This window comes from Schistocerca nitens, chromosome 2 (genome assembly GCF_023898315.1).
Source record: "Schistocerca nitens isolate TAMUIC-IGC-003100 chromosome 2, iqSchNite1.1, whole genome shotgun sequence".
NCBI lineage: Eukaryota > Metazoa > Arthropoda > Insecta > Orthoptera > Acrididae > Schistocerca > Schistocerca nitens.
In genome coordinates, this window is record NC_064615.1 from 139833839 (window position 1) to 139861396 (window position 27558).

The window sequence follows — 27558 nt, forward strand, 5'->3', positions numbered from 1 at the left end:
ACCCTCCAATAATTCTCCCCTGACCCGGGGTTCTGGGCAACTTTTATGAACTCTCTCCACATCTTCAATCTTTCCAGTCCTTTTCTTCACCCCTCTTTCTTCCCCTTCAAGCCTTCTGGCAGGAGAAGCACCCACAGGTCCGAAAGTTTGCACATTTCTTTAACCTTCACACAAGTTTTCTCCTGCCACCGCTTGGTGAGTACATTTATCAGTTACAACACATTATCAAAAATTGATTAGGATAGATTGCTACACATCATAAAGAGGACACATTGGGGAGCAGACAGGCACAATAAAAAGACACTTAGACACTGAGTTTCAGCCGAAACCTTCTTCAGAAAGTAAAACAAACACACATTCACACAAGCAAGCACACCTCATGCACATATGACCACTATCTATGGCTGCTCCAACCAGAATGAAACTTTTTTTTTGTTATGGTTTTATGGCGCAAAACTGCTATGGTCATTAGCGCCCAGTCTGTGACTTGGGAAAAGGCAGAAATGGGAACGTAATTCAAAAAATTGGAGAAACTAAAAATAGAAGGAAAGCTTAAAAAACCACTAAAGAAGGGGGTTGCTGTCCCCAAAAAGAGCGTCAAATGACTGACGTCATCTGCTTAGCACTAAGAAACTCGAGAACGCGATCAGCTGAGCGCGTGTCATCTGCTAAAATGGACGATATTTCAGGCGACAGCTGTAGACGGACGCATAACTGAGTAAAATAGGGGCACCCTAAGTAAAAGGTGTCTTACTGTCCACAGCTGAGAGCAGTGGGGACAGAGTGGGGGAGGATCACCACTTAAAAGATGTCAATGGCTAAAAAGACAGTGCCCTATCCGGAGTCTAGTTAAAATTACCTCCTCCCGACGACGTGTTCGGGAGGAAGAGGTCCAAGCACAGGGAAGAGCTTTCACTTCCCGCAATTTATTATTGGGAAGTGTCGACCAATGTGTGTGCCATAATAGAGTAACACGACGACATAAAATACTCCGTAGATCGGCGAAGGGAATCGTGCGAATGGCTGGCTGAAGAAGAGAGACTGCAGCCTTGGCCGCTATATTGGCCGCCTCATTTCCACAGATACCAACATGTCCTGGGATCCAGAGGAACGCCACAGAGACGCCGAGCAAGTGGAGGCAGTCCTGAATCCGGTGGACCAGAGGGTGGACAGGGTACAGAGCTTGGAGACTGAGGAGAGAGCTGAGAGAATCTGAACAGATAACATACTGTATCCGCTGATGGCGATGGATTTTTTTTTTTTTTTTTTTTTTTTTGTTTTTTTTTTTTTTTTTTTTTTGTTTTAGGGCGCAAAACTGCTATGGTCATTAGCGCCCGGTCCGTGACTTAGGAAACAGTAAAAAACCGAAATTGAAAACCAGCAGCAATGGGAACGAAAGTCATAAAATTGGAGAAACTAAAAGCAGAAGGAAGGCTTAAAAATCCACTACAGAAAGGGGTTGGTTGTCCACAAAAAAAGCTTCAAATGACTGACGTCATTTCACTGGCACTAATAAACTTGAGAACGCGGTCGGCTGAGCGCGTGTCATCTGCTAAAATCGACGATATATCAGGCGACAGCTGTAGACGGGAACGTAATGGATTAAAATAGGAGCACTCAATTAAAAGGTGTCTTACCGTCCACAGCTGAGAGCAGTGGGGACAGAGTGGGGGAGGATCGCCGCTTAAAAGATGTCGATGGCTAAAAAGACAGTGCCTTATCCGGAGTCTAGTTAAAATTACCTCCTCCCGACGACGCGTTCGGGAGGAAGAGGTCCAAGCACAAGGAAGAGCTTTCACGTCCCGCAATTTATTATGGGGAAGTGTCGACCAATGCGCGTACCATAAATGAACAACACGACGACATAAAACGCTCCGTAGATTGGCGAAGGGAATCGATTGAATAGCTGGCCGAAGAAGAGAGACTGCAGCCTTGGCTGCAATATCGGCCACCTCATTTCCACAGATACCAATGTGTCCCGGGAGCCAGAGGAACGCCACCGAGACGCCCCCCAGGTGGAGAAAGCGCAGACAGTCCTGAATCCGGTGGACCAGAGGGTGCACAGTATAAAGAGCTTGGAGACTGAGGAGAGAGGTGAGAGAATCTGAGCAGATAACGTACTGTATTCGCTGATGGCGGCGGATGTAGTGGACAGCCTGGAGCACAGCGTAAAGCTCCGCAGTATAAACCGAACACTGGTCGGGAAGCCGAAAGTGATTTGGGGTGTCGCCAACAATATAGGCACTCCCTACACCTAACGATGTTTTCGAGCCGTCGGTGTAAATAAATGTGGCGTCAGTCATTTGTGCACATAGAGCAGCAAATGCCCGACGATAAACAAGTGAAGGGGTACCATCCTTGGGAAATCGACAAAGGTCACGGAGCAGGCAGATCCGGAGACGGAGCCAAGGCGGTGCTGTACCCCAAGTTGTCAAGAAGGTTTTAGGAAAGCGGAAGGAAAGAGAATGGAGCAGATGACGGAAGCGGACTCCTGGTGGTAGTAGGGAGGAGGGGCGGCCTGCATACCCTACATCAAAGGAGGCGTCGAAAAAAAGGTCATGGGCTGGATTAGCAGGCATGGAAGACAGATGGCTAGCATAATGACTCAGAAGGACTGCTCGCCGATTGGACAGCGGAGGTTCAGCAGTCTCAGCATAAAGGCTTTCCACAGGGCTGGTGTAAAAAGCTCCAGACACTAAATGTAATCCACGGTGGTGGATAGAGTCGAGACGCCGAAGAATAGACGGCCGAGCAGAGGAGTAAACTATGCTTCCATAGTACAATTTCGAGCACACTAAGGCACGATAGAGGCGGAGAAGGACCACTCGGTCCGCTCCCCAGGAGGTACCATTCAGGACACGGAGGGTGTTGAGAGATCGCAGACAGCGAGCCGAAAGATAGGAAATGTGGGAGGACCAGCACAGTTTTCTGTCAAACATAAGACCCAAGAATTTAGCAACGTCCGAAAACGGAAGGTTAACAGGTCCTAGATGTAAGGAGGGTGGAAGAAACTCCTTACGACGCCAAAAATTAACACAAACGGTCTTACTGGGAGAAAAGCAGAAGCCGGTTTCGATGCTCCAGAGTGGAGGCGATCGAGACATCCTTGAAGATGTCGTTCAAGAAGGCTAGTCCTTTGAGAGCTGTAGTAGATCGCAAAATCGTCCACAAAGAGGGAGCCTGAGACATCGGGAAGGAGACAGTCCATAATGGGATTTATGGCAATGGCAAACAGTACAACACTTAGCACGGAGCCCTGGGGTACCCCGTTTTCTTGGGAGAAAGTACGGGACAGAGTAGTGTTCACCCGCACTCGAAATGTGCGCTCTGCCATAAATTCACGAAGAAAAAGGGGCAGCTGACCCCGAAAGCCCCAAGAGAACAGAGTGCAGAGGATACCTGTCCTCCAACAGGTATCGTATGCTCTCTCCAGATCAAAAAATATTGCTAGTGTTTGGCGTTTCCGGAGAAAATTGTTCATGATATAAGGGGAGAGAGCAACAAGATGGTCAACTGCAGAACGATGCTTTCGGAAACCGCAGTGGGCAGGTGTTAAAAGACTGCGGGATTCCAGCCACCAAGCTAAACGGCAATTCACCATACGCTCCAAAACCTTACATACACTACTCGTGAGAGAAATGGGGCGATAGCTAGAGGGGAGGGGACATGTTTGTCCTTTCCAGGTTTCGGAACAGGAACGATAATAGCTTCCCGCCATCGTCTGGGAATAGTACTGTCGGTCCAAATTCAATTATAAAGGCGAAGGAGGTAACGCAGACTATGGTTTGATAAATGCAGCAACATTTGAATGTGGATACCATCCGGTCCTTGGGCGGAGGAGCGAGAAGAAGAGAGTGCATGTTGGAGTTCCCGCATGGAGAACACAGTATTGTAGCTTTCGCGATTTTGAGAGGAGAAAGCAAGAGGTCGCACTTCCGCTGCACGTTTCTTCGGAAGAAACGCTGGCGGGTAATTTGAAGAGCTCGAAATCTCAGCAAAGTGTTGACCCAATGAGTTAGAAATTGCGACGGGGTCCACTAACGTATCATGCGCGACAGTGAGCCCAGAGACCGGGGAGTCGAATCCGACTCCAAACTTCCAAGGAGGGAGTGAAGGTGTTGAATGAGATAGTAAAGAAGTTCCAGCTTGCCTTCTTGCTATCGCGGATGACGCGACGGCATCGCGCACGGCGCTGCTTATAGCGGATACAGTTGGCCAAAGTAGGATGGTGGCGGAAAACGCGAAGAGCACGTCGCCACTCAGATATTGCGTCACGGCATGCCTCGTTCCACCAAGGAACGGGGGGGGCGCCGGGGCAATTCGGAGGTGCGTGGTATTGAACGTTCCGCAGCTGTAAGAATAACATCTGTAATATGCATGACCTCATCGTTGACGCTAGGAAAGTGACGGTCATCGAATGTCGCTAGAGACGAAAAAAGTGTCCAATCGGCTTGGACAAACTTCCAGCGTCGCGGGCGCATATATGGCAGTTGAGGCTGCAGTCTAAGGACACATGGAAAGTGGTCACTCGAGTGTGTATCATCAAGGGCGAACCATTCGAAGCGCCGAGCTAGCGGAACAGTACCGACCGTAAGGTCCAAATGAGAGAAATTTGTCGTGGAGGCAGCCAAATATGTAGGGTCCCCAGTGTTGAGGCAAACAAGATCCGCATGGTGGAAGATGTCTATCAATAGTGAGCCACGCGGACAAGGACGTGGAGATCCCCAAAGCGGGTGGTGGACATTGAAATCACCAACCAGCAAATAGGGGGGTGGAAGCTGACCAAGAAGATGAAGGAGATCAGCTCGTGTCATTGGTGTGGACGATGGAATGTATACAGTACAAAGAGAAAAGGTGTATCCAGAAAGGGAAAGACGGACAGCGACAGCTTGGAAGGAAGTGTTTAAGGGGATTGGGTGATAATGGAGAGTATCATGGAGAAGAATCATAAGTCCTCCATGTGCTGGAGTGCCTTCAACAGAGGGGAGATCAAATCGGACGGACTGACAATGGGGGAGAACAAAGCGGTCGTGGGGACACAGCTTTGTTTCCTGAAGACAGAAGATGACCGGCGAGTATGATCGTAAGAAGATTGACAATTCATCCCGATTGGCTCGAATGCCGCGGATATTCCAGTGGATAATGGACATAGCGTGAACAGAAAATGGAGGGATGGGACCAAGGTTGCCGTCAACTCAACGACTGCTCAGAGCTTGTGACCGACAGCATGGAACGGCATTCAGACGAAGGCAGAAGATCCTGATCCATAGGTTGTTCAGGAGCAGCTCCTGCCACCAGCGATTGGCCGGTTGATCGGCCGCCAGCAGTGCGCCTCGGCGACACAGAAGACGGCCGAGGCCGGTTACCGCCAGGTGGTGCTGTAGATGAGACACGCCTTGCCGGAGAAGGAGAGGAACTGGGTTTCTTAGTAGCCTTCTTGGAAACATGATGTTTAGATGAAGGAGGAACCGATGGTTGTGAAGTTTTCATCTTTAAAAATGGGGCAATCTCAAGAGGAAGCAGCGTGGTCACCCATACAGTTGAGGCAACGAGGGGATGGAGGTGGACAAGCACCCTCATGGGCATCCTTGCCACACGTAACACATTTGGCTGGATTGGAACAGGACTGGCTGGTGTGATTGAACTGCTGGCACCAATAGCAACGCGTAGGGTTTGGGATGTAAGGGCAAACGGAAATTATCTCATAGCCCACTTTGATTTTCGATGGGAGTTGAACATTGTCAAATGTCAAGAAGACAGTACGGGTTGGAATGATGTTCGTGTCAACCCTTTTGATGACCTGGTCAGACAGGTAGTGTTGAATTTCCTCGTCGGACAATCTGTCGAGGGAGAGTGTATAAACGACCCCACGTGATGAATTTAAAGTGCGGTGCACTTCCACCCGGACAGGGAATGTATGCAGCAGTGAAGTATGCAGCAGTTTTTGTGCCTGGAGGGCACTGACTGTTTCTAACAACAAGGTGCCATTTCGTATTCTGAAACAAGACTTTACAGGATCTGCAGTTGCGTCGACACCTTTCTGAATAATGAAAGGTTTGACCGTGGAGAAGTCGTGATCTTTGTCAGACCGAGAAACAACAAGGAACTGTGGCAACGATGGAAATACTGTCTGTGGCTGAGACTCATTGAACTTACACTTGTGAGCAGACGTAGTAGAAGATGAGGAAACCATTGCGAAAATATCCCCCATGATTACCGGCGTCTCCGATGGCGCGCTCCTTCCTTGTGGGGGCCCTCTCTGAAAATGCGTGGGTCGGCCTTCAGACACGCACAGGGAGGAAAAAAGAGAAAGGGAAAAACAAAGAAAGGGAAAGGAAAGAAGAGAGGTCTCAAACGCCGCAGCAGAGAAAAGGGTAGAGAGAAGAGGTAAGGAAAAGAGAAGGACAAAGGAAGGATGAAGACATGCAAGCAGAGAAAGCGAAGAATGTGCGACATTTTCGAGCATCCGTCTCCAGACATAGGCACAAAACATACTCCCAGAGGGGGAGAAAGGGAAGGAAGGAGGCGGAGGTGAGGGTGGGGGGGGGGGGGGGCAAGATGGGGGATAGGGAAGGATGCGGAAAAGGAAGGTATGCAGCCCGGAAGGGAAGGAGGGCCATATTAGCTCGGGGTCCCGTGCTCGCTACGCACGTACCCACAAAAGAGTTGTGGACCCCCTGGGGGGCAGAATGCAACTGTCGCACTAAATGGAAGCAGCGATAAGGACTGGGATGGGGGGGAGGGGAGGGGGAAGTCGGCACAAGCCGCCAGTGTGTGCAGAGACTATGTGATGACAGGACAAGGCTGCCAGGTGCAGCTTTGGGAGGCTGTTGGGGATGTGCGTGAGAGGGGAGGGGGGGGGGCGGCATGGTAGAAAAGGAGAGGAGCAGAGAAGAGGAAAAGAGCAGTGGGTGCCTTGGCAGAGAGCAGCAGACATTGAGGGTGAGGGGAAGTGAACTGGGAGAAGGTGACAGGAGGGAGGAAGAAGAAACTGTTGGCTTAAGAGAGTGGGGATAGTAGATTACCATAGGTTCAGATAGGGATCATTTCTGGAGCAGAGGATGTGTATTACAGGTAACTCCCATCTGCATAGTTTCGAGAAGCTGGTGGTAGAGGGAATCTTATGACCAAGGTTGTGAAGCAGCCACTGAAATTGAGCTTGTTTTGCTCAACTGCATGTTGTACTATGAGGTGATCAACTTTATTCTTAGCAAAAGTTTGGTGGAGGCTATGCATCCTAGTGGACTGCTTGTAGTCGTACCAATCAAAAAGCTGTGCAATGATGGCAGCAGAGCTGGCCTGGCCTCTGATGCAGTAGGATAAGTGTGTGACAGAACTGGAACAGAAAGAAAGTACTGGGTGTGTGGATTGGGCAAGTCTTGCATCCGTGTCTTCCACAGAGATTATGACGCCTGTGGCTAGGCTTTTGAATTGGGAGTGGCCTAGGGGGATGAACCGGGATGCTGTGGAGGTTGGGTGGTCAATGGAACACCACTTTAGGTGGGCGAGGGGGGAAGGAGCTTGGGTAGGATGTCCCTCATTTCAGGGACATGATGATATATAATCAAAGCCCAGATCAACAAAGGGATTCAGTTGTTCCAGTCCAGGGTGGGATTGAGTGACAAAGGGGCACTTATTTGCAGCTGGTCCTTGGGGGTGGCGGGAGGATTGGGGTGTTACAGGAAACCTCTTTGGGGACTAGGCTGGGAGGACAGAGCATGTCTGTGAAGGCCTTTGTGAGGCCTCTGGCGTACTGGGCAAGAGAGTTTTTGTCACTGCAGAGACTCAGTTCCCAGGTGGCCAGACTGTGTGAGAGTGATTTTTCAGTACGGGGGGATGACAGCATCCTAGCCAAGTCCCCCCAAACTAACCTCCACAACATCCTGGTTCATCCCTACGCTATCCCAATCCCAAACCCTTGACACAGAAATTATATCCCTGTGGAAGACACAGGCGCAAGACCTGCCCAATCCACCCACCCAGCACTTCCTATTCAGGTTTATCCTCGTCTGCAAGGGGCCAGAAAACCTGTGAAAGCAGCCTTGTCATTCACCAATTCTGTTGCAATCACTGAATAGCTTTTTATATTGGTGTGACTACCAACCAGCTGTCCACCAGGACGAGTGCCCACTGTTAATCTGTAGCCAACAGCAGCAAAGTGGATCACCCAGTGGCACAACATGCAACTGAACATAACGTGCTTGATTTCAATGGCTGCTTCACAACCCAGGCCATATGGATCCTCATTCCCATCACCAGCATTTCTGAACTGTGCAGATGGGAGTTATCCTTACAAAACATTCACTGCTCCTGAAATCTTCCTGGCCTCAACATATAGTAACCTGCTGTTGTCACACCCTCAAAACAATGGTTTTTGCCCACTCTGTCCTATCATCTCATCCCAATTCACTTCACCTCATCCTCACTGCATGCCGCTCTCTGCTAAGGCACCCAGCAGTCTTTTCACCTTTTCCACCCATCTGCTGTTCCACTACCTGTTCCTTCCTCCTCCTCCTCCTCCCACCCCATACCCTGGTAGGGTTGCCCGGTCATCATACAGTCCTTGCACACTCTTCCAGGCTGCACCAACTCTTTCCCCTCATCCATACTGTGCTGTTCTTCCCCCTTCCCCACCCCAGCTCAGAGTACTGCATCTGTTCAAAACAGCTTAGTTCCATTCTGTTTGGAGACAGGGTTCATATATGTGCAAGGTGTGCTTGCTAGTGTGAATGTGTGTGTTTTCCTTTCTGAAGAAGGCTTTGGCCAAAAGCTCAACATGTAACAGTCTTTTCATTATGGTTGTCTGCCACTCGAAGTGTCACTGTTATGGTGAGTAGTAATCTATCCAATTCATAATATTGTTAATATTCAAACCTGAACTTTCCATTGTTTGAACAAATTATGCATTTTAAAAAGTGTATTATAATCTTTAAACATGAAAGTAAGGGTTAAGTTTTGTTATCTAATATATTCATTTAAAAGATATTAAGACTATACAAAAAGTATACTATGTGCAAATGTTAATTCTTCATCCTGAGCTTTCACGCTTGTAGATTACTCCCCAGGTAGATAACAAAATAAATGCAAACAGAAGAAAATAGAAAACAGTGTAATTCGATGAAGAAGGCCGGGATGATGTAGCTAAAAAATAAATTTGTAAGGAAGAAAAGAAAATGCCCAAAATTCGAAACTGATGCTCAATTTGAAATGTGTTATTCAAAGATAAATGTCTTAATGTCAGTCATTTTCATCACAGCACACACTGCAGTTACTACATACTATATTAGGGAAAGCACAACTTCATGACCAATTGCAAAACTTGTGGGTATATATTAACTTTCTACCATCAAGCAATGACAGAGACTGACCTCCTGTCCTATTCTTTTTTTATTTTGTTTTACTTTAGGGGTGCAAAAACAACTAGGGTCATACACACCCATATCAGAACCACGGTACACAAAGACGAAAAAGGAGTTAGAAATGATTACAGATTAAGCCCAATCGACGGAAGGAAAGACAGCTAAAAACATGGACTTGGAGAAAGGTCCATAAAATACTGCATAGAGACAACGGAGATCCTGAACTAAAGATTAAATGTCCTTTGCCATATTGCTACGATTGATAATAAGTAAAATGCAGTCCACAGCCCGTGTGTTATTTACTAAAATGGCTGATAACTCAGACAGCAAACATAAATTAGAACTTATGTGGTTAAAAAAAAAGAGCATTCCATCAGGAAATGGCGAACCATCAACAGTTGAGGACACTGAGCACATATTGGTGGGGGATCACCACTTAAGAAATGGCGATGGCTAAAAAGACAGTGTTCAATATACAATGTAGCTAAAGTGATGATCTTGTGGCGAGAGGGCCGAGGAGGTTGGCCAAGCTGCTGGGAAAGGTTTAATTCCCCGGAGCTTGTTCCCATTAAAGGAAGACCAGTGGTGACTCCAAAGTGACACCACCTGCTGACACAGGACAACACAGGGGTCACCTGAGGGAATGGAAGTACCAGCAGGCTGAGGTTCAAGGACTGCAGTGTCACAACCCCTTTTCCCCATCAGACCGACTTGATCAGGGACCCCACATTAACATCACAGTGGCTCCATCAACAGTGCGCAAATGAAAGCTTTTCTGGATCTGTTACACTAAGGGATGTACAGGGTACAGCACACACAGGCTTCGAAAGGGCACTGAGAGTGTCTGAGCAAATGACACAATTTGAAAGCCTGTGTCGCCAGATGTACTGCATGGCTTGATACACGGCAAAGAGCTCCACTGTAAATACTGAGCAGTGTTCTGGAAGTCGATACCGAAAAGTGTCGATGCCAATGATGAAGGCACACCGGACAAAATGACACCACGGTTAGTCTGACAGCCATCAGTGTACACAAAGGCACATTGTGATGTTCCGTGCGCAGGTCGAGAAACTTACAGCGATAGAGAAGTCCAGAGTAGTGTCCTTAGAAAGCGACTGAAGTCCAAGTTGAACAAGGACTGGCACACGAAGCCAAGATGGTGAAGGGTTCACAGCCACTGGGAAAGTGGCAGGTAGCGTGAAGTTAAGCTGCTGGAGCAACACCAAAAGCAAATTCCATGAGATAACAGAGAAGATGGACACACCCCATACTGGCGATCAAAGCAGTAATTGGAGAATGAGGCATAGAATGGGTGGCCAGACATGGCAGACAAACGTCATGTGTATCTGCTGAGGAGAAAATCATGGCAGTATGACAGTGGTAGCTTGGCAGCTTCTGCACACAGATGATCAACCGGGCTAGTGTAAAACACACCAGTGGCCAAATGGATGCCACAATGGTGGAGTGTATTGAGGCGGCATAAGATGGAGTGATGTGCAGATGCAAAAACGAAATACCAATAGTCTAGTTTCGAACGAACAAGAGACCGATACAAACGGAGGAGGGTGGTTCGATCCACTCCCCAGGAAGTACCGCTAAGGACACGTAGGACACAAAGGGACCAGGTACAATGGGCAGTCAGGTAAGACATATGGAAGGACCAAGAAAGTTTTCTATCAAGCACGAGCCCCAGAAATTTCATAGTTTCAACAAATGGAAGAGCAACAGGCCCAAGATGTAAAAACAGTGGAAGATCCTACTGTGCCACCTGAAATTGGTACAATAGTTTTGTCAGTGGAAAAGTGAAAGTCATTGTTGATGCTCCATGAGTAAAGATGATCGACACAATGCTGAAGACAACACTCAAGGAGGCAAGTCTGTGAACTGCAATAGCTGACAAAACCAACAAAAAGGGAGCCCGAGGTGCCCAGCAGGAGACAGGCCGTAATAGGGTTAATGGTGGTAGCAAAGAGGACGATGCTCAGGACAGAACCCTGAGGCAAATCGTTTTCCTGGACGAAGGTGTCCAACAAGGCAAACCCAAGGGTACCTCGAAAACTCGGTCTTTTAAAAATTACTGAAGGAAATGGGGCAGGCAGCCTCGGAAGCCCCACGTGTAGAGTGTGAGGAGGATACCAGTCCCCCAGCCAGTGTCATACGCTTTCTCCAACTCGAAAAACATGGTCACAGTCTGGTATTTCAGCCTTCATAACATTGATTGAAAAAGTGACAAGATGGTCAACTGCACAAAAGTGCACTCAAAATCCACACTGAGCAATGGTTAGTAAATTGTGAGATTCAAGCCACCATACCAGCTGGGCATGAATCATACGTTCCATCACCAGAAATGGGAAGGTAGCTACAAGGCAGGTGTTTGTCCTTACCGTGCTTAGGTATGGGTATGACAGAGGCTTCAAGCCAGCATCTGGGAAACGTGCCCTTTGCCCAGGTGCAATTGTATGTATGAAGGAGAAAGGGCTTGCCCACAAGAGAATGGTTCTTCAACATCTCAATGTGAACATCATCTGGCTCTGGACAGAGATCGGCATGAACTGGAGAGCATGATCTAGCTTCCTCATAGTAAAGGTGGCACTGTAGCACTCACAATTCTGAGAAGAGAAGAATACCACCTGAGCCTCCTCCACTCATTTCTGATGGAGGAAGGCACAGGGTGATAGCGGTTGGAGCTCGAATTCTCCACAAAACAGCGGCCCAAGGTGCTTGAGATAGCAACAGGGTGCACTATGACATCATCTGCTACAATCAGGCCGGAAATTGGAGAATGGACCTTGGCCCCAGAGACCCGTCGGAGGTTAGCCCACACAAAAGAAGAGGGAGTGGAACTGTTAAAAGAACTAGTAAATGAAATCCAGCTAGCTTTTCTGCTGTCCCGAAGAATGCAATGAAACTGTGCCTGCAACTGTTTATAATGAATACAGTTCACCACCATTGTTTATTACGAATACAGTTTGCCACCATAAGATAATGGTTAAAAACGCAGAGAGCACTCACAAATTGTGCCTTGGCATACCTCAGGCCACCAAGGGACAGGGACATGGTGAGGTGAAGATGAAGAGCAAGAGCTGGGAATGGAACGTTCTGCGGCAGTAAGGATAACACTGATAAGGTAGTCTACCTGGTCATCACAACTAGGGAAATGTTCGTCAAATGTCACCAGGGAGGGGTAAAGCCTCCAGTCGGCCTTAGAAAGCTGCCATTTAGTGTGCACATAGGCACAAATGGGCAGCACATGGGAAATGGTTGCTCGAGTGTGTGTCAGAGAGAATGGACCACTTGAGATGACGGCCAAGCTGGGCAGTACAGAAGGAGAGGTCCGAATGGAAATAATGTGCATGGAGTCTGAAAGGAACGCGAGTGCTCCCGTATTAAGACAGATGAGGTTAAGTTTATTGAGAACGTCAGCCAAGAGGGCACCTCACAGCCAGCCTCCAGGAGAACCCCAAAAGGGGATGGTGCACATTAAAGAAAGGGGTGAGGGAGTTGCCCAGTAAGCTGGAGGAAGTATGCCATGGTGACACTGAATGACAGAAGGACGTAAACGGTAGAAAAGGAAAAGGTGAAGTGAGGAAGAAAAATGCGGACTATAACAGCTTGAAACCCGTTAGGCACAGAGATGGTTTTGCCTATGAACATCATCCTAGATGAGCTGCATGACACCCCTACGAGGTGGAAGGCCATCCTCAAGGGGAAGGACAAAGCAGACTGGAAAGAAATGCGAGAGGTCAAAGCGATCATGGGGATGTAATTTTGTTTCATGAAGACAGAGAGCAAGGGGACGCTTTTATTCCAAGAGCAGTCTTAATTCCTCTTTTTTGGATCTAAGGCTGCAAACATTCCATTGGAGGAGAATCATGACGAGGAGAGAAAAATTGAAGGGGTGTCATCTCAATGGCTGCTAAGTGTCAACCTTTGAAGACTCACTGCTTCCGGGGGCAGAGGGTGGAGGATCCTGCTCCACAAGACTTACAAAAGCGTCGGCATTCTCCCTCTGTCAGTTTGCCGAGTCCAAGGCAAAGAGAAGGTTGGTGGTGCACACCGGCAACACAGAGGTCGGCCAGGTGAGAGCATCATACTGCAATACTGTTGAAGAATATCTCCAAGTCAGTAAAGGGAAAGACCATTTGCCTCTGATTTCTTGGAGCCTTTGTGGGTGGCAGATGACAATTCAGATGTTTGTCGGCTGGAGGGACGTAAGAAGTCAATGCAGGAGTATTCCTTCTGTCCTTTCTGAGCAGCTGGTGGTGTAGCAGGTGACTTTGTCCCATGAGCGAAAGTTCGGTGGCTTACTGCAGAGCCGGAGGAGGAGACGGGGTTGCTACCGTGACACTGGGAGATTTTAAAATTGCGGTGCTTAAGTCGAGGTCACATGTCTGCGGGGCCATGTCCGTCGTGAAGCGAGAAGTAGCAAGAACAGTAATGTAAGTGCTAGACGGTAAACATCAGGGTTTTCCACTTGCAAACGACAGGATAAGGCACTTTTCTTCACCCAGATCTCCTGGATGGCCCGTTCATCGAGATATGTGGGACTATCTCAGGTGGGGGCTGCACGTTCAGCATTGCAACTGATGCAGTGGGGAGGAGTTGGCAAACAATCACCCTTGTGGGCAACCCTACCACAGGTTACACACTTGGCGGGTGTCGATAGGACATTAAAATATGGTTGTAATGATGACAAATATAGCAGCACATCAGGTGCAGAATGTATGCTGTGACTGTGATAACTTCATAGCCTGCTTTGATGTCTGACGGAAGCACCACTACATCAAATGTGAGAAACAGAGTGCATTTGAGCACTAAAGATGCATCTACCTGTTTCACCACCTGACGGATTGCAATGACGCCCTGATCAGAGACGTAAGTTTGGATTTCTGCCTCGGTCAGACCATCGAGCAGCCTAGTGTAAATAACATCGCGTGAATATTTCACTGTGTGACGGGCCTCGACAAAAGCAGCATAATTGTGGAGGAGCGAAACTGCGAGCAGTAGTTGTGCTTGAGAATCAGAAGTCATCTCCAAAAGCAAAATGTCACTGCATCGTAAATGAGAGCAGGATTTCACAGGGATAGAAACTGCATCAGCACGTTTCTGAATAATAAACAGATTTGCTGATGCAAAGACTGGTAATCTTCAGTATTTGAAACCATGAGAAACCGTGATGCAGAAGGGAGGGTCTTTGAATTGTGAGCTTTATTCCATTTGCATTTGGTAGATGTTGACTGATAAGAAGGCAACTGGCTCACTGCAAGAAAATCCCGCAGGATTGCCAGCATCTCTGATGGCGTGCTTCTTCCAACTAGGGGCCCCCTCAGAGGGGGAGCGCACCCTCCTTAGGTGACGGTTCACACCTCAGGTCACACCTGCCGAACATCTGACAGAGGGACCAACTGGCAATTTTCGAACCAAGGCAATCACCCCTCCCTGGGCCTGGCCTGTACCAGGGGGTAAGTGTGAACCCTACCTATTGACACATGGCTGGGAATTACTTGTTACCCAGTCACCTGTTACACATCAGATGCATCAGCCAGCCTTCAGGAGTGCACAGGCAGGAAGAAGAAAATGAGGAACCTCAAACACCGAAGGAAGGATAGGAAAAGGTGAACAAGGAAAAAAAAAGAGGAATGAAAATCAGGGAGAGACTTTTCTGATGTCAGCTACTGAAAATTCAGTACACATTCCAAAAACATGCCAGACAGCAAGAGGGTAGATATGCAACATGGAAGGGAAAATATGCTGCAAAAGCTGGGGTCCCGTGGCAGCCAAGCTCGAACTTTCCAAAGAGCCGCAAGCCCCCTGGGTGGCTGTCCTTCAGGAACGTTGACAAGTTTACTAAGGAGATAGATAGTGTTGGCAATACAAACATCACTTTTAGTTCAGCTGCAAAACATTCTCATAGGCAGCTTGTAATGCTTTCCTGACTCGAGATCAATTTTGTTGTCACAATGAAAGAAGAAAGCAACTTTTACATTAATTTGCACTACCTTAGCATATTTGACACGATAATATCTTTTGCAACTTTAACATCTCCGATTTTCGCATGGTAATGTTAAACTGCTGCTTATAGGGGTTGGACAAAAATATAGGAACACCAAAACCACAACACATTACCATGCCTAATACAGTGTAGGAAACCTGCTGGCATTCGAAACAGCTTCCAGTCATCTTGAAATGGATAAATCTTATGCTATTCTCCCTGCAAAATAGTGGCAAGTTCAGGTAACAATGGAGGGAGGGGGTGGGGGGGACAGTGATCATGCACCCTTCTCTCCAAGTCACATCGCAAAGGCTCAATAACACTAAGGTTTGTCGATTGCACAATTGCGGTGGCTGGGGGATGCGCCAGTTAATCCTTATGCTCACAAAACCAGTCCTGGACAATGTGAGCTGTGCAATCAGGGGCCCTGTCGTCTTTTAACAAGGCATCACAATTGGGGAACAAACGTTGTACCATGAGATGGAACTGATCAGCCAAAATGCTCACATAATCGTTGGCAGTAATGTGACATTTCAGAGTACACATAGGGTCCATGGAATACCACAATATGACTGCCTAAAATCACCACCAAACCCCTGCAGTGTTTCACTCTCGGGACATAAACCCAGTCACAAGTTGGAAACACTGTGAAACAACACTTGCCAGACTAAATGACAGGTTTGATGGCTTTGGCACCACATTTTCCTTTTATGGACATTAGCATCACTGATGAATGGTTTTGGAATTCCTGTTTATAGAGTTCTCTTTGTGTGGTTTTGGTGCTGACATGGCCTGCGAGTGCAACAATCAGTTCTGTAGTGATTTTCGCATCCGTTGTCCTCTTTATTTTTGTCAGAGTTTGAGATGTAGTCTCTTGAAATGCCAACCATTTTGGTTCCCTTGGTTACAAAAATGCCCACGATATGATAACCAACAATCTGCCTACATTTGACTTCACTTAGCTCCAACATAATGCACTCACAGCTACAAAGAACACTGTTCTGACCGTGACTAACATTTGTAATGTTTTGAGGACATTGCACGGATGTCGCTCGTGGTCAAATACTACAAAATAATCTGCAGGCTTGGCTAGCATCTGAATTTATTTTCAAGCATGCATTTCTTGTGGTGTTTCCATATATTTTTCCCTGTCCCTGTATTTAACAATAAGTTTATGACTCAATAATATCAGGAAAAGGATAGACTGCTACTCAGTAAAGATGGCCCGCTGAGTTGCAGATAAGCACAATGGAAGGAATTTTACACATTAGGTTTTGGCCAAAGCCTTTTTCAGTAAAGAAAAAACACACACACATTCACACAAACAAGTACACTCATGCACATATGACTGCCAGCATTGGCAGCTCTGACCGGAATGCAACTATCATGTGAAGAGCAATCCGGGGTGTGCGGGGAAATAGGAGCAGTAGCAGGGTATGGCTGGGGGGAAGAATGCTGTCTGGCAGGGAGTGCATGGACTAGATGGCAGCCTGACGAGACTGTCAAGCGCAATGTTGGGAGATGGCTATTGAGGACAAAAATGGATAGAGGGAAAGGAGAAGAGCAGTGAAGTGGAAAGGATGGGCAGTTGCATTGGCAGAGGGCAGTGCACAATGAGGGTGAAGGGGCATAAAAATGGAGGAGGTGATACGACATATGGGCGGAAACTTGGTCGGAGGGTGTGGGGACAGTAGCATATTGTAGGTTGAGGGTGGGATATTTTTGGGAGCAGAGAATGTGCTGTATAGATAACTCCCATCTCTGCAGTTCAAAAAAGTTGGTGGTGAACGTAAAGATCCAGATGGACCAGGTTGTGAAGCAGCCACTGAAATCAAGAATGTTATGTTCAGCAGCAAATTGTGCCTTATGGTGGTCTACTCTGCTCTTGGTCACAGTTTGGTGGTGGCCATTTATCTTGGTGGACAGTTACTAGGTAGCCATACCAATACAAAAGGCTGTGCAATGGTTGCAGCAGAGCTGATGTAAGACATGGTTGCTTTCACTGTGACAGGACAGGCATAGAAAGTGATGAGTGGGTGGATTGCATAGATCTTGCACCTGGGTCTTCTACTGGGATACAATTCTTGTGGCAGTGGGTAGTGACACTAATTTAGGAGTGGTGGGAAAGACCTTATGTAGGATCAGGACAATAGATAATCAAAGTCCTGACAAAGAATGTCGTTTAGTTTTTCCAGTCCGGTGTGGTATTCAGTGATGAAGGGGACACACTTTTGTAACTGGCTCTTTTTGTTGGGACTGTCTGCAACTCAACGTGTCATCTTTAAAGTGAGTAGCAATCCATCCTTTCCCTAGTGTTGTTGATATTCAAACCTCGAGTTTCCAGTGATTATGATTCTGCAGTAAAATTTTAGTGAATTTACAAGGTGTAAATAAGTTATTGTAATATTACACAAAGATCAGGAATCACAGTCTACCAACTGATTGACTACATGACACAGCTTTCTGCAGGCGGCAAAGAGACTTATTATTTGTCATGTATACATTTTTTCTTTATGTGACTGACTAACTGTAACATTTTTAAGTTTCCACTAAATTGCACAATTCTATTATTGTGCACAAATATTTTGACAACTGACCAAATCATTTTCAGGTGCAGATAACATGGATCAAACATGAGGTCACTGTCATATCTCCAACTATGTCAACTCTGCTGAAAACCAGAAAATTCTACAAACTGGTAGATGGTGTGGCTGAAATAATTCCCACATTTAGAGATTTTTTTTTTATTTTAATTTTTTTGAACACCAAAATTTTATTTAGAAATGGCATATGTAATGCAAAGTATTAATTAAGTTTTAACACTGCCCTCTCAAATTTCTTAATTTTCTGAGTGAGAGAGAACAGCAGATACCCATGGAGAAGTTATAATTTAGCTGGAACTCCATAAAAAAGGCTAATTAAATTGTGAGCATTTGCAATAAAGAATGCAAATGTCGAACAGTGATTCAGATCAGATATTTGAGTACCCCAGGGCAGAAATGTGTATAAACCTTGACATCATTTATGGCACACCATAGAACATATCTGTGTGTGGCATAATGGTTAATATGGATGATATACATATTCAATATTTGCATCATAATCATTTAGGCTTTCAGTTCATTCTCAAATCTCAGTCTGTACTCTCCTATTCCCATCATGTAATGGGTCAAAGTTGGCTGGATGTGGATAAAGTGAAAAATTTCAATACTGAATGCCTTTCACCTGTTGTATAGTGGTTCTTATCTACCTCACTTTATTGCAGGTGTTTACATTTGTCTTTTCATTTTGGGGTTGTCTATTACTACGAATCACCATGTCCTTTTGGATTTTATTTAAATACAATCTAATCAACATAATAGGTCACCAATGAAATTAAATTATAGATTTCAAGCAAATAGTCTTTCTTAGATATCTATTATGAACCTTTGGGAATATTTGATAATCAAAGTGAGCCAAATTGGGAGTATATAGTTCATTAAATATTTGATCACCGTTTCCAGATTTTGCCATCTTGAAAGAAACACGCTGGCTGTAATCACAGCGTTCACGTTCAGCTGCTGCCTCAGGCTCATCACTAAATGGTGCTGGCTTGCAGATGGACTGAAATATATACGTTTACAGATAGTGAATTTATGCTCCAATATTAATAATAATAACAACAAAAACAAACTTCATGAACTCACTAGTGCACAAAAACTTAATAATATGTCACAAATCAATAATAATGGCACACTGTTTAAAGTTACATAGCTGATGGAAACTTTTCTTCTGTAGTAAAATTTTCTCAGTCATCTCACTGCTTCGAATATAACTTCATCAATTATCTCTATTGTCTTCATCAGGTTAACTAGCCCTCTTGAGTATAATGTAATTGGACAGATAAAAAATATACCCACCAAGCAGCAGCAGAACAAGCACATAAGAGAAGGTTATAAGTATACAAGCTTTCGGAGCTATTGGCTCCTCCTTCAAGCAGAAGGGTTGAAGGGGAGGAAGAGGGACGATGGGAAAGGACTGGGGAGGTTTAGGAAGAGGGGTAGATTTCAGAAAAGTCACCCAGAACAGCAGGTCAGAGGAGACTTACCGGACAGCATGAGAAGGAAAGTTTTTGTTTTGTGTGTATGCTGCTGCCATTTGGTGAGTTGATTTTTTATATATCCAGTTACATTGTAACCTCCTTGAATGGTACTGTAGAGGTATTTATAACCAATAGTCTACCTGTGATTGGTCAGTCATCATCAACAAGATGTCATATACACAAAAATCTAGTCAATATTTGTGATGGACAAGTGGCTAGTGGTACACCACTTGCATCTAGATGTAAACAACCCAGTGAATTTCTTGTTATCCTCACTTTGCCAAAAATCTACTTCCATGCACTGCTAAAATTATAACTACTGACCAGATTAAAACTATTTTTGCATTTTCTGATATCTATGGCAACTTTAAGGACTTAGCTTCTTGTAGCTGGATGTGTAACATTCTCATTTCACCAACATAAATCAATATGTATTGTAAGACTGTTCAGCTTTTGCCAAAACTCAATTTTTAATTTTCTGTCGGTGATCTGTATGAGGTTTGAAAACTGCACACACAAACTGGCCAATACAGCTGCATCCACATTCACAACTAATATTACATACACTCCTGGAAATGGAAAAAAGAACACATTGACACCGGTGTGTCAGACCCACCATACTTGCTCCGGACACTGCGAGAGGGCTGTACAAGCAATGATCACATGCACGGCACAGCGGACACACCAGGAACCGCGGTGTTGGCCGTCGAATGGCGCTAGCTGCGCAGCATTTGTGCACCGCCGCAGTCAGTGTCAGCCAGTTTGCCGTGGCATACGGAGCTCCATCGCAGTCTTTAACACTGGTAGCATGCCGCGACAGCGTGGACGTGAACCGTATGTGCAGTTGACGGACTTTGAGCGAGGGCGTATAGTGGGCATGTGGGAGGCCGGGTGGACGTACCGCCGAATTGCTCAACACGTGGGGCGTGAGGTCTCCACAGTACATCGATGTTGTCGCCAGTGGTCGGCGGAAGGTGCACGTGCCCGTCGACCTGGGACCGGACCGCAGCGACGCACGGATGCACGCCAAGACCGTAGGATCCTACGCAGTGCCGTAGGGGACCGCACCGCCACTTCCCAGCAAATTAGGGACACTGTTGCTCCTGGGGTATCGGCGAGGACCATTCGCAACCGTCTCCATGAAGCTGGGCTACGGTCCCGCACACCGTTAGGCCGTCTTCCGCTCACGCCCCAACATCGTGCAGCCCGCCTCCAGTGGTGTCGCGACAGGCGTGAATGGAGGGACGAATGGAGACGTGTCGTCTTCAGCGATGAGAGACGCTTCTGCCTTGGTGCCAATGATGGTCGTATGCGTGTTTGGCGCCGTGCAGGTGAGCGCCACAATCAGGACTGCATACGACTGAGGCACACAGGGCCAACACCCGGCATCATGGTGTGGGGAGCGATCTCCTACACTGGCCGTACACCACTGGTGATCGTCGAGGGGACACTGAATAGTGCACGGTACATCCAAACCGTCATCGAACCCATCGTTCTACCATTCCTAGACCGGCAAGGGAACTTGCTGTTCCAACAGGACAATGCACGTCCGCATGTATCCCGTGCCACCCAACGTGCTCTAGAAGGTGTAAGTCAACTACCCTGGCCAGCAAGATCTCCGGATCTGTCCCCCATTGAGCATGTTTGGGACTGGATGAAGCGTCGTCTCACGCGGTCTGCACGTCCAGCACGAACGCTGGTCCAACTGAGGCGCCAGGTGGAAATGGCATGGCAAGCCGTTCCACAGGACTACATCCAGCATCTCTACGATCGTCTCCATGGGAGAATAGCAGCCTGCATTGCTGCGAAAGGTGGATATACACTGTACTAGTGCCGACATTGTGCATGCTCTGTTGCCTGTGTCTATGTGCCTGTGGTTCTGTCAGTGTGATCATGTGATGTATCTGACCCCAGGAATGTGTCAATAAAGTTTCCCCTTCCTGGGACAATGAATTCACGGTGTTCTTATTTCAATTTTCAGGAGTGTATTTCAGAGACTCTTGAGTCCAAGACTGTCCTCACCCAGGCACAACATCTTTGCATCTTCTAATCACAAAATTGTGCATTATTTGCCCAAGAAGCTGTCTATTTTACTAGATCTAGATGTAGCACTGCAGAAAGAAATTAGTGCAACAAAGGATGCCACCTCACAATTATTGAAAATCTTTGCACTTTCATTTATCAGAGTATTCTAACTTGATGTCTTAATCCTTACAGTCATTACTTCATAACTTCAGCTGTTGAGGTTTAATTTTGGAATCTCATGACGTGTTCATCAGAAAGAGTTGTTCCATGAATGAACATAATAAAAACCACTCTCTTCTGTTTTGGGTGGCAGATTTGTGTACTAGATGTACATACATGATTTGAGTGATTCTTTTATCAAAATGAATGGAACAAGTCAGTTTGTAACTAGTGTTATCATAAATGAATGCATTATTTTTTAGTCCTACTCATACAACTGAACCAGGTTTCTTTTACAGTCTACCAGTTTTTAAATAAAAATTCATCCAATGGAGTTATTAAGGAGAAAGGATTTTAGGTTAAATTTAATATTAGCTTTGCTCACTGTCAATACATTTTATATTATTGGTCATACTGTCAGAAATTTTTGATGCTGCATACTGAACTCCTTTCCGAGCCACTCAAATTTTTTCCTCTGGTGTTGTAGGTAAGGACATCAGTATTCTTCTCAAATTGAGGTGGATTATTTATGACAAATTTCATTAGCAAACATATTAATTGTGATGGTGCATTTAAAATGCCCAACTCATGACATGATGACGGCAGGCTGCCACTACACATTATTGGTACTGCTTGCTTTCATGCAACATGTTCTTTCTTCCTAAATGATGAGTTACCCCAGAAAATTATTCCATAGGACATTATAGAGTTGTAAAACGCAAAATACACCAGAGGTTGATTTGTTTGTTTCCAATACTAGGAATTATATGATGAGCAAAAGTGATTGCATTCAACTGTTTGAGAAGCTCAGTACTATGCTGCTTCCAATTAAAGTTTTCATCAATATTTACACCCGAAAGTTTGCAGCATTCTACCCTGTTGACTGACGTCTGTTCATGAGCTACAACAATTGCTGGTATGACTATTTGTTGTAAAGAAGTGCATGTAGTGTATTTTCTCAAAATCCAGGGAGTTTCCATTTTCAGAGAACCATTTAATAATTCTTTGAAAAATATCATTAACAATCTCTTCTGCCACTTTCCCTCTGATAGGACTTATTATAACACGCTCCATATGTGAATGGAACTGGAAGAAACCCTAATAATTGGTTGGTTGGTTGGTTGGTTGGTTGGTGGGATTGAAGGGACCAGACTACTAGGGCCATCGGTCCCTTTTTCCATGAACTTGAAAGCCCCACAAGGAATAAAAAGAAACAGTGGAGATGACAAGAGACAACACAGGACAAGAAAGACACAGACAGAGACCAGACAAAAGGAATTAAAATCACACAGAGTGTGACAGTGGTTAACCGACCATAGAAACAAAAAAAAAGGAAAAGCCAACCACCAAGAAACACACTAAAAACCCCAGTCTAAAATCGTAGGCCAAAGGAAAGACTCAACACAAAAAAAAGGACAAACACTTAGATCAAGCGATAAAAACCCCCTGCATGAATAAAACTCAAAACTAAATCTGCCATCGCAACGTCATCTGATAAAAGTGCAGAAGCGTATCAGGCAGCGCAAACGCCTGCCTATGCGGAGTTAAAAGTGGGCAGTCCAACAAGATATGGACCACAGTCAAAGCTGTCCCACAGCTACATAAAGGTGGGTCCTCACGGCACAATAAATAGCTGTGTGTTATCCAGGTATGGCCAATGCGCAGCCAGCAGAGGACAACAGAGTCCCTGCGAGAGACCAGCAAGGAGGAGCACCACGCACCGGTAGCCTCCTTGATGGCCCGAAGTTTGTTGGGTGAAGGAAGGGTGCGCCATTCCTCACACGAGGTGCGAAGTACCTTCTGCCGCAAAACTGACCTGAGGTCACTCTCCAAAAGGCCAATCTCCGAGGCTGGTGCACCAACAGCCTGATTGGCCAGCGTTCATTTCCCAGGATGCCTACATGACACGGGGTCCACACAAGGACCACAGAGCGGCTGCAACGGGCAAGAGTGTTGAGGGATTCCTGGATAGCCATCACCAGATGAGAACGAGGGAAACACTGGTCGATAGCCGTAAACTGCTCAGGGAATCACTACAAATAATGAAGGGCTCACCTGAGCGGGAGCATATATACTCTAGGGCACGAGAGATGGCGACCAGCTTGGCAGTGAAAACACTGCAGCCAGTTGGCAATGAGTGGTGCTCATAATGATGCCCTAGAGTAAGAGCATAACCGACACGACCAGCAACCATCGAACTATAGACAACGTCAGAGCCTTGAAACGTGGCAAGGATTGAAAGAAAGCGGTGGCGGAGGACCTCAGGAGGGACTGAGTCCTTCGGGCCCTGTGCCAAATCGAGCTGAAGGCATGGGCAGGGCACACACCATGGGCGTATACGCAGAGGGGCCCAGAAAAGAGGTGGAAGAGGGAAAACCTCAATCCCAGAGAGAAGAGCTCTGTCGCAAACTGTGATCATACACCCTGACCGGGGCTGCCGTTCCGGAAGATGGATGACCGACTGAGGGAACAGGAGACGATAATTGGGATGCCCGGGCAAGCTACAAACGTGTGTAGCATAAGCGGCCAGTAATAGTTGCCGCCGCAACTGCAATGGAGGGACTTCTGCCTCCACAAGTACGTTGTTGACAGGGCTTGTCCAGAAAGCTCCAGTGGCGAGTCGGATCCCACTGTGAAGGATTGGGTCCAGCAACCGCAATGCGGAAGTAGACGCTGAACCGTAAGCCAGGCTCCCATAATCTAGATGAGACTGAATTAACGCCTGGTACAGCCGTAGAAGGGTAGACCGATTGGCACCCCAGCTGGTGTGACTCAAGCAATGAAGAGCATTAAGATGCCGCCAGCACGTTTGTTTAAGCTGCCGAATATGAGGCAGCCAAGTCAATCAGGTATCGAAAACCAACCCCAAAAACCGATGTGTCTCTACCACAGCAAGAGGTTCACCGTCAAGATAAAGCTGTGGCTCAGGGTGAACAGTGCATTGCCGGCAGAAATGCTTAACGCAGGTCCTGGCAGCAGAAAACTGGAAGCCATGCGTTACAGCCCAAGACTGCTCCTTTCCTACTGCTGTTCAGCAGCTGCAATGCCAGTGAAGCTATAGTATAGGCAGAAGTTGTCAGCATACAAGGAAGATGAGACATATGTTCTCACTGCTTCAGTGAGCCCATTAATTGCAATCAAAGGGGCAGACACTTAAGACAGATCCTTGCGGTACCCCATTCTCCTGAACTCAGGAGGAACTATGGGAGGCCGCAACTTGCACACAGAAGGAATGAAGCGACAGAAAACTTTGTATGAAAATTGGGAGCAGAGCCCGAAGACTCCAACCATGAAGTGTAGAGAGGGTGTGATGTCGCCATGTCATATCGTATGCCTTCCGCATGTCAAAAAAGACAGCGACAAGATGCTGATGGCGGGCAAAGGCCGTATGTATGGCAGACTCCAGGCACACCAGATTATCGGCGGCAGAGCGGCCCTTACGGAACCCACCCAGAGACGGAGCCAGATGGCCCCGAGACTCAAGTAGCCAACTCAACCTCCGGCTCACCATGCGTTCAAGCAACTTGCAAAGAATGTTGGTGAGGCTAATGGGGCGGTAGCTGTCCACCTCCAGTGGGTTCTTGCTAGGTTTCAACATGGGGATTACGATGCTTTCCCATCATTGCGACGGGAACTCACCCTCAACCCAGATACGGTTGAAAAGGTCTAGGAGGCGTCGCTGGCAGTCCACCGAGAGGTGTTTGAGCATCTGACAGGGGATGCGATCTGGCCCGGGAGCCGTATCAGGGCAAGTGGCTAGGGCACTTTGGAATTCCCACTCACTGAACGGAGCATTGTACGATTCAGGGTGGCGCGTGTGAAATGAAAGGCTCCGACGTTCCAACCCCTCTTTCAGGGAGCGGAATGCCAGTGGGTAATTCGCAGAAGTGGAACTCTGAGCAAAATGCTCTGCTAAGCGGTTTGCAATTGTTTCGGAGTTAGTACAGACTGCTCCATTCAGTGAAAGCACAGGTACACTGACAGAGGGTCCGATAGCCATAGAGTCACCTAATCTTGGCCCAAATCTGCGATGGAGAGGGACAAAGGCCAATGGTGGAGACATACCTTTCCCAGCAGTCCTGCTTGCGTTGGCGAATGAGGCAGCGGGCTCGCGCACGGAGCCATTTAAAGGCGATGAGGTGTTCCAATGAGGGATGCCGCTTGTGATGCTGGAGTGCCCGCCTGCGATCTTTAATCACCTCAGCAATCTCGGACGATCACCAAGGCACATTCCTCCACCGAGGGGACCCAGAACAGGAAATGGCAGACTCTGCGGCAGTAACGATGCCAGTGGACACCGAGTGAACCACCGCATCAACGGCGTCATTGGAAAGAGGCTCAATAGTGGCAATGGAGGTGAACAAGTCCCAGTCAGCCTTATTCATAGCCCATCCGCAGGGGCGCCCAGAAGATTGACGCTGTGGCAGTGACAGAAACATCGGAAAGTGGTCACTACTGCACAAGACGTCATGCACACTCCACTGGACAGATGGAACTAGGCTAGGGCTGCAGATCGAAAGGTCGATGGCTGAGTACGTGCTATGTGCCACATTGAAATGTGTGAAGGCACCATTATTTAAAAGAGAAAGGTCGAGCTGTGCAAATACTTGCTCAGTGATGTTGCCTCGGCCTGTGGCCACTGATCCACCCTGCAGAGGGTTATGGGCGTTGAAGTCACCTGGTAACAGAAAAGGTGGCGGCAATTGGGCTATCAGCCAGCCAGGACATACTGCGGGACATTACCATCTGGTGGAAGATAGAGGCTGCAGACAGTAACAGCCTGAGGTGTCCACACCCAAACAGCGACAGCCTCTAAAGGTGTTTGTAGAGGGACAGACTCGCTGTAAAGGGAGTGAAGGACATAGAGGCAGACACCACCAGATACACGCTTATAACCTGCCCGGTTCTTATAATATCCCCGATAGCCACGGAGGGCGGGAGTTCGCATCACCGGAAACCAAGTTTCCTGAAGAGCAATGCTGAGGAAAAGGTGAAGGCTGAGAAGTTGTCTGAGCTCAGCAAGATGGTGGAAAAAAACTGCTGCAGTTCCACTGTAGGATGACATTGTCCATGGCCGAGAAAGGCATGAAGGGACCGAGGAGGCAGATTACGCTGCTGTGTCACCTGCTGCCACCGACTGAGTACCTGTGCAAGTAGGGCCTAGCAGAATCCCTAGCGATCATGATTTTGGTTAACACTGAAGTGTATGCATGAAACAGACGTCCAATAGTGTACATATCAGATGAATGGACAGAAGTGATAAAATCTGCACATCCAAAAAATTTCATTGTGGCTAAAATAGAAAGAGAAGACTTCAGAAGTTTGGAAATCCTGAAGACAATGATCTCAATCTGGGGATCCCTTCAAGTTAAGTGAAAAGCACTGTTAGTCAGACACAGAAACTTTCATGTGCATAGATACTCATATCAAGAGGAAAAGAGGGCTTGCTGAACCAGACCCACATTAGCTGCCAATGAAGTATAAAAAGCCACTTCCTACCAACAAAGGGGGGAAAAAACTGATGATCTACTGTCTCTTATGGCATACATAACTGCAGCAAAATGAAGATTTCTTTCGGTCATGTGCTGGAAATAAAATGAAAAATGATTAGGTAGACGAACTTCCTTGATGTAACTGTCTCAGTGCACAATAATTTATTAGTCACAGTTATCTGTAATGTATACATAAATGTGTAAAAATTATAAGTACTGGTTACTGTGTAAGAGTAGTGTGAAATAAATCCTTACAAATTTATATTTGATTTTTTAAATTATTTTCTGGGAGATCTAGTCATAAATCACTATTGACTACATCTAATTAGACTGACTAACATTAATATTATGTAGCATAAAGTGAGCTGACTATTTCATTACCTGCCTTGTAAGTATTGAGCAAGTGTTTGAAGTGCAAAGATTTCGATTTTGTATTAAACATGAACCATG

General features: G+C 46.6%; 1 protein-coding gene across 7 annotated transcripts in view; it reads right to left on the reverse strand.

Moving 5' to 3' along the window:
• LOC126235838 (choline-phosphate cytidylyltransferase A-like) overlaps positions 1-27558 on the reverse strand; it is a 116718-nt gene that overhangs the window by 78362 nt on the left and 10798 nt on the right. For all 7 annotated transcript variants that reach the window (XM_049944695.1, XM_049944696.1, XM_049944701.1 and 4 more), the window contains one exon: positions 18846-18954. In XM_049944695.1, coding sequence (XP_049800652.1) covers positions 18846-18954 — 109 coding nt within the window. The remainder of the gene's footprint in view (positions 1-18845; positions 18955-27558) is intronic.